The sequence below is a fragment of the Strix uralensis genome, chromosome 3 (genome assembly GCF_047716275.1).
Source record: "Strix uralensis isolate ZFMK-TIS-50842 chromosome 3, bStrUra1, whole genome shotgun sequence".
Classification (NCBI taxonomy): Eukaryota; Metazoa; Chordata; class Aves; order Strigiformes; family Strigidae; genus Strix; species Strix uralensis.
In genome coordinates, this window is record NC_133974.1 from 46,636,855 (window position 1) to 46,647,169 (window position 10,315).

Below are 10,315 nucleotides of genomic sequence, written 5' to 3' on the forward strand. Positions count from 1 at the left end.
TGCTGCGGGGGGCGCAGGCGCGACGTTTATCTCGCGTGCGCGCCAGTACGTATCAATACTAAAAATACATCCACACCGACTCAGTGCTGGCCAGCAGCCCCCGGAGCAGGCGGCGGCAGCACCCGTCCCGTCCCGTCCCGTCCCATCCCGTCCCGTCCCGTCCCGGTACCGCCCGGCCGGGAGAGCCCCGCGCTCCCGCCCGGCGCCCGCGGGCAGCGCCGGGGGCGTCCAGGGCGTCTCGGGGGACCCTTGGCTACCAGGGGTGGTGACATTTCAGGGGTCGCCCCGGCTGCGGGCGGGCCGGCAGCGCTCTGCCGCGGTGGGGCCCGGACGAGCGGCGACCGGCGTGGGCAAATGTCATCGCAGCGGCAACTCGCCAAGCTGGGCTTCGGTTGCTCTCCCGGCACGGTGGGAGAGGGAAAAGAGCATCTTTGCGGCCGCCAACTGGTGAACCGCGCTCGTTCAAAATCGCTGTCGTCCCCCGCGCCCACCCCGGTGGCCCTTGCTGCCACGGGGCCGCTCGTGACGGCGGCAAACAAATCCGGGGTAAAGCCCACGCTCACGGTCACATCGAAAGCGACGTGCCAAGGTTTAGCTTGCAGAAAGCGGGGTTACTTGAGAAGAGCCTCCTCAGTTACCTGGCACCTGTCGGCAGATACACCTCTAAGCGTAGCTTTTTGGTTTTAATCCTGAAATTGATTGGGTCTCACTATCAGCAAAACGGCGGGGGGCGGGGGGGAAGCTCCATATCTGGCATTGCTTCTGAAAGCAATGGGTAAAATCTGCGTGTGCAACTTCTGCGCAGGAGAAAAGTTCAGAAATCTTCTTTTTGGAGAGTTATGAGACATGGAGCACAGAAAACCTGTTAGCGGGAATTAGGCAGAACTATAAAAGAGGAACTTGAAAGTGGAATTTGTTGCTGCACTCTTTGGTGTGGCAGGCACATCTGGACTGTTGCATGTCCGTAAGAAAAAAGTCGCACACCTTTCCTTTTCAGCTCCTGGAAAATTCTTGGGACGTTTAGCCAGCCTGAATTATAAACCAACTTAATCCTGGCGCCTCGTTGTATCTTAATTAAAATATTTATGCGAGAAGGAGGGACGTAGACGCACTCCGTTAGAGTGTCTTCGTTCTGGCTTTATTTACAGTGGCTTTTTATAGGTTCCACCTCCGACAGCAGTCTCGGTGCAAGCGGTTTTGCGTGTGGGAGAGGAACCTGTGGATGTATTAAACGAGGAATCCAGTTGCACGCTGTTCGCTAGACATCTGTGTTATCCGCGGGCCGTACCTCTCAGTTTCCTGGTGGTTGTATGTCTCTATTTCCTCCTGTCTCTATTTCTTAATCGCACGAACTACAGGCACAGCTTCCCCAAGCGCTCGCAGATGCAGCGGTTTGTGTTTTACAGGGGCTACGGCGGCTCATATTTTGCGCTATTCATCCTCCTTAAGGATCAAAGCTCTTCTGAACAGATTACTGGCCTGAAACCAACCCACTGAAATGGTAATATGGTCGTTCTTTAAAAAAAAAAAAAAAAAAAAAAAAAAAAAGTGTAGGTATTTTCTGGTGTTTTCCCATCAAGTACCTGCCCAATTTCTGTATGGCACACGCCGGGAATCAATAGAAGTTAACAAGTCCTCAAAACATTCCCCATCTCTTTGTTTAATCTCCTTTACAATAAAGCCAAGGGAAGAGAATTAAAAATCTTTGAAGTATATTAAACCTCAAAAGGCTCAGCCAAGTAGACTTAAAATAGTCACTTATTTTCCAAAACTGGTTTGTCGGGGAACAATAAAAGGAAGTAAAATTTATGGAGAAATTATACAGTGGATTTGTCACTTAAAATATCGTAACTGTCTCGGGGACAATACCCCATGCTGAGGATTAATGGTCCCTCCAGACCTTTGATTCACCAGCGCCTTTTCTTTGCCCTTGACAAATTGGATTTTTAGGAATGGGAAGGTCGCCTGGCCCATTGTCTGCCAGCCATTCACTCCGCCTGATTATGCAGGAGGGTTAGGGAAAGGCTCCATGTGACCCTCTTGGATGGGACTCCGCAGCTGCTCGAGGAGCCAAACTCTCTCACCAAACTCTGCGCCCCAGAGCATCCCCCTGCCAAGGGGTACCCCTCCTGCTCCCGTTGAAAAGCCGGCGCCCGCACACCGCCGCGTCACTCTGCGGGCGGAGATACGCCTGTGCTCATCCTCCCCGCCGCTCGCCGCTGTCACTCCGGCCCCCTTAAGTAGTTGGGGTTCCCGAGCGCTCCCACCCAGAGGCAGCGATGCAAACCAGCAGGGCTCCGGCCATCAGCGTGAGCGCCGAGAGCTGCATCCCGGCCGGGCTGCGCCTGGGTCCTGTCCCGGGCATCTTCAAACTGGGCAAGTACCTGTCAGACCGCAGGGAGCCAGGACCCAAGAAAAAGGTATTTTCCTACGCTCTCTCCTGCACCGCTGGACCTCGCTTTTTCGTTGACTCGGGGGAAGCCGGCTTGGGAGAAGAGGCTGCTCTTCCCCCCCCGCTGTCTTCGATTCTCCCTTCCCAGAGCGAGCCAGGAAAGGAAAGGGGAGCGTTTCCAGAGCGTCCCGAGATGTCTCCTCGCGGCTTTGCCAGGAAAGCCAGCCCGCCCGTGCTCTCTCCCCCTCCTCCCCAGCGCCGGGGCCCCGCTAGCCCCTCCGGCCTCCGCGGCGAGGCCGGGGGACCGGGGAGCTCTCCCGGAGGAGCGGACGCTCCCCCGCCTTGGACATAGACGTGCTGAAACCGCCGCCGCAGCCCCGTGCCCTGTGCCCGGTGCCCGGTGCCGGATGGCGCCGGTCCCGCCGCCCGACCCCCGCCCCGCGGGGCTCCGCTCACTCGGGCATTGCCCCTTCCCCGGCAGGGCCCGGGCGCGCCTCGGCTGGCTCCTCGACCCCGGAGCCTCGGCGAGACGGGGGCGTGCGGCGCTCACAGCCCCCGGGTTTTGTCCGGGGAAGGAGCAGGGGGAGAGGCAGATGCACCGATTTATTTCTGCGTTTGGGTCGGGCTTGAGCCCCCCGGCCCTCCCCAATCCCTCTCCCCGGCCGCGAATCCTTTGGCTGGGGCCGGAGGGGAGCGCGGGGCGAGAGGGCCGGGGCTCCCCCGAGGGCGGTGGCGGGGTGCGAGTCGCCGGTGCCCGGGCAGCCCCGCGCCCGGCGGAGCACAGCCCGGCCTCCCCGCAAAGCCTGGGGCCGGCTCCTACCCCCGGAGCCGCAACCGACCCGCGCAGCCCGGGCGGGAGGGGGTGACGGCCGCCCAGCCACCGGCGCCGGGGTCAGTCGATGTCCGAGCTGGGAAGGAGCGAGCAGGAGGCGGTGAAGGGTACTCGCCCCGTCCAGCACGCTCTTCGGGGGGCTGCGGATCAGAGCCCTCCTTCCACCCCCCGGGCAGCCGCGGCTCACGCGTTCCGCTCGGATTTTTAATGCCCTTTAATTGTTTTTAAACGCTCTGCCAGCCCACTCAAATTTATTTCTCATCTGGCTCCCTTGGTTTCTCGCTTTAGACGGCTTTGTTCCGATGACTTTTATTGCACGGTCATTCAGGGAACGGGCACTTCATTTTCTCTTTGTATGGGCAAGCAGATTATGAAGTATGGGGCTACAGAGACTTCGTAGCTAAGCAGAATCCTCTCCCCTTTCCCCCTCCCCGTCTCCCAACAAGTCTTGTATCTTGTATGTCGCAATTGTTTTGCGCGAACTCAGAGACTGCACAAACCCTAAAAAAAAAAAAAAATCTTACCTGGGCATTTACTATAGCCTTAAGCTAAAAGCAGCAGCTGCGACTGAACTAGGTGCGTTTGGGCCAGTGCGACCCAAGGGAAAAATCTCGTTTCCCCTCGCAATGCTGCAGGTCTCTGCCGGGCCCGGGCTCTTCCATCCTTGCCCCCGCAGAGCAGCAACCCCCTCCAGGCCAGCCGCGGCTCTCCCAAGGCACCTGCGAGTCGAAGAAGGTTCCCCCCCGAGGGTGGGCGAGGATGGAAGGGTCAAGCCGGCGACAAAAGGAGATGCTCTCGCCGCTGCTCCCGTGCTGCGATGCCCAGACACCTGCCCGCCGTGGGAAAGCAGGTTCGCCGGGCAAGGCAGAGCGGGCAGGCAGGCAGACAGGCAGGCAGGGGGACGGGTAAGCTTTTCGCTTTCTTTCTCTTTCGTCTCGCGTGGAAGTGACAGCGGTGCCGCCTGTCTTCCAGGTGCGGATGGTGAGAGGGGAATTAGTGGATGAAGCCGGGAGCTCCGCTTTGGAGTGGATAGGGTTAATCCGGGCTGCCCGAAACTCCCAAGAGCAGACACTGGAGGCTGTTGCGGATCTGCCAGGAGGACAGGTACCCCACGCGCGGCTCCGGGCCGGCCTGCCACCGCTCTCCGCCACCTGCCTCCCCTCTCAAGCCTCCTGAAGAAGTTTCCTTTCTTCCCCTCCCAGATTTTCTACCGGGCGCTGCGAGATGTCCAGCCGGGAGAGGAGCTCACTGTCTGGTACTCCAACCCCCTGGCGCAGTGGTTCGACATCCCCGTCACGGCCACCCCGACGCACGACGAGAAAGGTACAGATGCGGGCAATTCGTTTCAGAGCAATCAAATTAAATGAAACAAAACAAACCCTCTTTAATTCACACCTTTGACGGGAGCTCGAACTGGGGTAGGCAAACGCGGGCCCTTCAAATCCGCGCCCTCAGAACAATTAATGCCAGCAAGGCTGCAGTGACTTTTAACCTGCCACCCTTTAAACTAAGACTCCATCTGCTTATGTTTAAAGGGTGATCTATTAACTCGGTGGCGTATGGAAAGGCCCCCGTGCCTCGAGTCGTTCCGTCATCGGCACAATTTAATGATCTTTTGATAGGCAAATAGGATTTCTATGAAACAACTCTGGTGTTGTTATGCGAGACAGCAATTTGGCTTCGTAGTTTCTAAAAACATCTCTTTCACCTTGCGCGTTCCTCGGTCAGAGGAACCTCAGACCCTCTTTTCAGGTTATTTTGGGGGCAGATTCATGTAGTCAAGTCAAAACGAGACTGGGCAGTCCCTGTGAAGTAGGATGCATTAGGTAAAAAAATTAAGTCGGCGTCTGATGACATTCAGATAAGGATACCCGAGGATATCGGGAAGGGGAAGACGCCCGCCTGGGGCCGCTTGTTTCAGTCTGCAAGCTGATTCTGAGCTGGAAGTACACCGACCTTAACAAAAACGATAAGGTGGCAGCACATTAAGACGGGAAAAAGAAGACGAAGCCCCTCAGCGTTCACCCGTCGGGCCGCTCCGGCGGCGGGCGCACCCTCCCGCTAATCCCGGCGGGCGGAGGCCGGGTCCGGCCGCTCCCCGGGGCGGCGGCGGTTTGGCGCGGCCGGCGGGCGCTCGCTCACCTCGGGCTAAACCTAAACTCAGCTGGCGACCGGGGACCCCCCTGCTCCGGACCTACGCAGAAGATCCTTCCGCCTGGCGGTGCCCCTGAGAAGGGAGCGAGGGCACGATCCGGCGAGGGGCTGAGCCCCCTGAACCCACCCCCAAGGTTGGCCCCTCCGCAGGGTCATCAGGGTCCGGCCTGGAGGGGTGACTGCCCAGAAGCCGGACGCCGGCTGCTCACGTCCCATCCGACTCGTGCGATGCGCAAACCCCCGAATTCCTCCTTCTACTAAACCTGTACTCGGAAAAGAAACTCCCGGTCACGTCTCTGTCCTCCCCACCAAGGGCAGTGAGGCCATGGGTCTGTGGAGGGTCACCCCCTCGAAAAGCCCGGCCTCTGGCGAAATTTTGGGCTGCAGGAAGGAAGACACGGTGCTGGTTTCTGCCCCCCTCTCCCCCCACCCAGCAGTCCTGCCCGCGGATGGGTACCAGCGCTGCTCGGAGGAAGTAAAGGGAAGAAAGCTCAGCTCTGTCAGAGGCACCCAGCGTGTGGCATCTGCCTCGTCCCGTCGAAGCGAGGCTTAGTTGCAGACTGACCCCGCGGATCTGCTGTGTCTCCGGCCCCACAGTTTCCAGACTAATTAATATGGACGCAGAATAGGTATATCAAAATGCGGAATCGCTCTTCTTTTAAGGATAGTACGCTGAAAAAAACCCAAAACCAACCCAGGGCGGAAGAAATTAAGAGGTTTGGGGTTTTTTTTTGTTTTGTTTTGGGTTTTTTTGTTTTTTTTTTTTTTTTTTTTTTTTTTTTAAAAAAAACGAAAACAAAACTTTGGAAATCATCTGTGTTTGACCCCATATATTTGGGTTTACCGTGACAACAAAGGGGTGTTTTTCGTTTCCTTTTTTTCCTTTTTTTTTTCCCCTCCTTTTATTTTTTTAACCCGAGCGATGGTTGCTGGACTGACGCTGAGCCGGGGAACGCGCCGGGCCGGGTTCGGTGGCGCTCGGGAGGCAGCCGGTCCCGCCGGTCCCGTCACGCTTTTGCTAAGAACCACAGGGGCCAAACCGCGCCGAGGGAAAGACCCGCGAAGGCAAACGCGGGCGGTGGGAGGGAGCCCGAGGAGGTCCGTGGCTCTCGGTCCGTACCGCTCCCGAACCCGTTTTACAATGCAGGGCGGTGGGACTGAGGCCGCTGTTTCGCCTCCCGCGGCCGCTGCCTCACCCGGGCTCGGGCAGACACGCTCCCGCCTCCCGCCTTCCTTCGACGGGGCGAAACCCCCGCGTCTGCCGACAGGCACACCCCTGCACAGCCCGCGGGCCGCCGCCCCACGGCGAGCGGGGAAGGGCTGCACGCGACGGCAAGGACACGGGCGACGAGACACGCCACAGCGCTGGATCCTTCCACGCGAGCTCGCGCCCGAGCTCCCCGCGGAGAGCAAAGGCGGGTGTTTCACCTGCAGTGGCCACCGGCTGTTCGCAGGCCCAAACGCTGCAGTAAAAGCCCTCTCGGGAGGCTGGTCGCGGCCAGCGTGTCCGCCTGGGTCACCCGCCGCCCACCCGGGTGCCCCGGCTGCCGCGGAGCGCAGCGCAGGGCTGAGCCGAGGCCTCCCGGCATCCCCCGGTCGCTTGTGCCCCACCTCACCCCCCCATCGGCCCCCAAGGGACCCCCCGAGAGGTGAGGAGCTGGCCCCAGGCCCGGAGCGGCCCCTCGTTTCTGTGTGGCGCTTGGCCTGGCCTTGGGCGTTTGGGTACTTCAGCTCAGGAGTGCAGAGGAGCGGGGGACGGGCAGGGTGGGCAGCGCGCGAGGGAGCTCCGGGGGCTTCTGAAACGTCCTGTCGGTGTGTTGTAGTGACGGGGAGGGACGTGAGGGAGAGGTGGATACATACAGACTGAAAAAGAGAAGAAAGGAGAGGAGAGGAGAGGAGAGGAGAGGAGAGGAGAGGAGAGGAGAGGAGAGGAGAGGAGAGGAGAGGAGAGGAGAGGAGAGGAGAGGAGAGGAGAGGAGAGGAGAGGAGAGGAGAGGAGAGGAGAGGAGAGGGAGGGAAAGGGAAGGAGGGGGAGACAGAGTTAGAAAGAAAAGGAAAAGGAAGGAAGGAAGGAAGGAAGGAAGGAAGGAAGGAAGGAAGGAAGGAAGGAAGGAAGGAAGGAAGGAAGGAAGGAAGGAAGGAAGGAAGGAAGGAAGGAAGGAAGGAAGGAAGGAAGGAAGGAAGGAAAAGCGAAAAAAGAGAAAGAGAAAAAAGAGAAAGAAAGAGAGGCAGAGAGAGGAAGAAAGAGAGAAAGAGCAAAAGAAAGAAAGAAGGAAAGAAGGAAAGAAGGAAAGAAGGAAAGAAGGAAAGAAGGAAAGAAGGAAAGAAGGAAAGAAAGAAAGAAAGAAAGAAAGAAAGAAAGAAAGAAAGAAAGAAAGAAAGAAAGAAAGAAAGAAAGAAAGAAAGAAAGAAAGAAAGAAAGAAAGAAAGAAAGAAAGAAAGAAAGAAAGAAAAGAAAGAAAGAAAAAGACAAAGATACCCAGACAGACAGGTTGCCCGCAGAGGCCGCGTTTCACGGTGGGGTCTGGGGAGATGCTCCTCCGCGGGAGGACACTGCTGGCAAGCAGGGCCGGGAGGGGGAAAGCGAAGCCCGTGCCTCCGTGGTGCCGGGCAGTCACCACGGCCGCGGCCACCGAGGTCTGTTCCGCTTGAGAGAAGCCGAAATGTTTAGGGGACGGGGCACAAAGGGCATTGTCCTCTGAAAGGGAACGATTACATATGGCCCATACATATCGGATATTGTCTCGCCGCGTAATGAGGGGCTCACGATCATTAGATTGGCCTTTGTTCGGTGCAGCCGACTCCCTGACATACGCTACCTCCTCTGCAAACGCCAACAGATGGGCCCCCCGACAGACGACTCGGGGCAGCAGCTGCTCCCTGCCGGCGCCCCGTCCGCGGGAGCGCAGGCCCGACCGCGGAGCGCCCGCACGGCACGGCGGCACGGCGAGGGCGGGCCGGGGCGCGGAGAGGCGCGGGGAGGCACGGGGATGCGCGGCCGCTGCTGACGGGCCCCTCCGCTTGCCTCCGCAGGGGAGGAGCGGTACATCTGCTGGTACTGCTGGAGGACCTTCAAGTACCCCAACAGCCTCAAGGCCCACGTCCACTTCCACTGCGCCCTGAGCCACGGCCGGCCCTTCCTGCACCACGACCACGGCCGGCCCGCCGCCGCCGCCTTCGGGCTCCCCGCCAAGGAGCCGCCGGCCGCCGCGCTGCGCGGCCACCCGCCCCCCGGCTACGGCCCGCGGGAGGCCGTCAAGAGGGAGGCGGCCGCTGCCTCCCCGCCGCTCGCCAAGCCGGGGCTGCCCAAGAGGGCGGCGGGGGGCAAGGAGGAGCAGGAGCGCGCCCTGGACATGAGCGTGGGGGCCTCCCGCGGGCCGGGGCCGCTGCTGGGGCCGGCGGGCGGCAACGGGCTGGCGCTCTGCCCCGGGGCGCGCTCGGCCTTCCGCCCCGCCGGGCCGCTGCGGGAGGAGGCTCGGGGTCTCGGCTTCTCCAAGCTGCTGGGGGGGCTGAAGGCGGGACGCGCCGCCGCCGAGGCGCCGCCCAAGTGCGGGGCGCTGCCGGGCGAGGCCGCCCCCCCGGCGGCGGCGGCCGCGGCGGCGGCGGCCGCTGCGGCCGCGGCGGCGGGGCTGGCGTGCGGCGGCGGGCTGCGCGCCTTCCCGCTGCTCTCGCCGCTGGAGGAGGCCTCGGCCTTCCGGCAGGTGGAGCGGGGGCTGCCGCCCGCCGCGCTGCCGCCCGCCCGCTACCCGCCGCTGCCCGGCGGCGCGCTGGAGCGGTTCGCGCTGCCGCCCTTCGAGGGGCTGAAGGCGTACGCGGGGGAGTGCGGGCTGCCGGTGATGCCGCTCACCGTCTACAACGGGGAGCTGCTCTACGGCGCCGCGCCCTACTACCCGCTGAAGCTGCACCTCGGCGGCCTCCTCAAGTACCCCGAGTCGGTGTCGTACTTCGGGGGGCCGGCGGCGGGGCTGCACGCCGCCGAGCTGGGCTCGCTGGCCAGCATCGACCGGGAGATCGCCATGCACACGCAGCAGCTCTCCGAGCTGGCGGCCGAGAAGGGCCGCGGGCGGCTGGAGGCGCTGCCGGCGGGGGCGGCGGGGGCGGCCGGCGGGAAGCCCAAAACCGGGCACCTGTGCCTCTACTGCGGGAAGCTGTACTCCCGCAAGTACGGGCTGAAGATCCACATGCGGACTCACACCGGCTACAAGCCGCTCAAGTGCAAGGTCTGCCTGCGGCCCTTCGGGGACCCCAGCAACCTCAACAAGCACATCCGCCTGCACGCCGAGGGCAACACGCCCTACCGCTGCGAGTACTGCGGCAAGGTGCTGGTGCGGCGCCGCGACCTCGAGCGGCACGTCAAGTCCCGGCACCCGGGGCAGAGCCTCGGCAAGGCGGCCGAGGACAAAAGTGACTCTGGCTACGCGCACCCCGAGCAGGAGCAAAAGACTGACAACGAGAGCGACGTGGATGTCTGCTTCACCGACGACCAGAGCGACCCGGAGAGCGGCAGCAGGAACCGCGAGCAGTGATGCGGCAGGCGGCCGGGGCGGGGCGGGGCGGGGCGGGGAGGGGCCGGGGGGCGCTCCGCAGTTCTCCCCAACCCCCCCGCTTGCTCTGAGCTCTCGGCCTCCCGGGGCGGTCCCACGGGAGGCCGTGTCGCGGCGGGGCGCGGACTGGCGGGGCCCCGCTACCGGCGGGGCGCGCAGGAGTGCGCTGTGCAGCCGCGGTGCCGGGAGACGGCCGGGGGCGGGGGGGGGGCGAAACCCTGGCGGGCCCGGGATCCCACCGGAGAGGCACCGCTTCCGCACAGGCGCCTGGATTTCAGTGGCCATATATTTTTATTGTACCTTTGTGTCGAGGAACTTGTGCCTTTTGGAAACGTTTTTTTTCTATGTGCTCTCCCGTCACTTGTCCCAGCGGGCCCGGCCGTGGGGCTCAGC

The 10,315-nt window shown here is 61.6% G+C and overlaps 1 protein-coding gene across 1 annotated transcript; it reads left to right on the top strand.

The window, feature by feature from the left end:
- The first annotated feature begins 2,188 nt into the window (after positions 1 to 2,188).
- On the top strand, positions 2,189 to 9,928 carry PRDM13 (PR/SET domain 13). Its single transcript, XM_074864584.1, has 5 exons — positions 2,189 to 2,420; positions 4,197 to 4,328; positions 4,427 to 4,547; positions 8,412 to 8,925; positions 9,007 to 9,928. The coding sequence occupies exons 1-5, from the start codon at positions 2,280 to 2,282 to the stop codon at positions 9,902 to 9,904; spliced, it is 1,806 nt and encodes a 601-aa protein (XP_074720685.1). The 5' UTR covers positions 2,189 to 2,279; the 3' UTR covers positions 9,905 to 9,928.
- Positions 9,929 to 10,315: the final 387 nt, after the last annotated feature.

Bases quoted from the DNA above. Each gene is read 5' to 3' on its own strand.
- PRDM13 (XM_074864584.1), top strand. From the start codon at position 2,280: ATGCAAACCAGCAGGGCTCCGGCCATCAGCGTGAGCGCCGAGAGCTGC. The intron at 2,421-4,196 runs GTATTTTCCTAC...CCTGTCTTCCAG, and splicing joins AGCCAGGACCCAAGAAAAAG to GTGCGGATGGTGAGAGGGGA. The intron at 4,329-4,426 runs GTACCCCACGCG...TTCCCCTCCCAG, and splicing joins CGGATCTGCCAGGAGGACAG to ATTTTCTACCGGGCGCTGCG.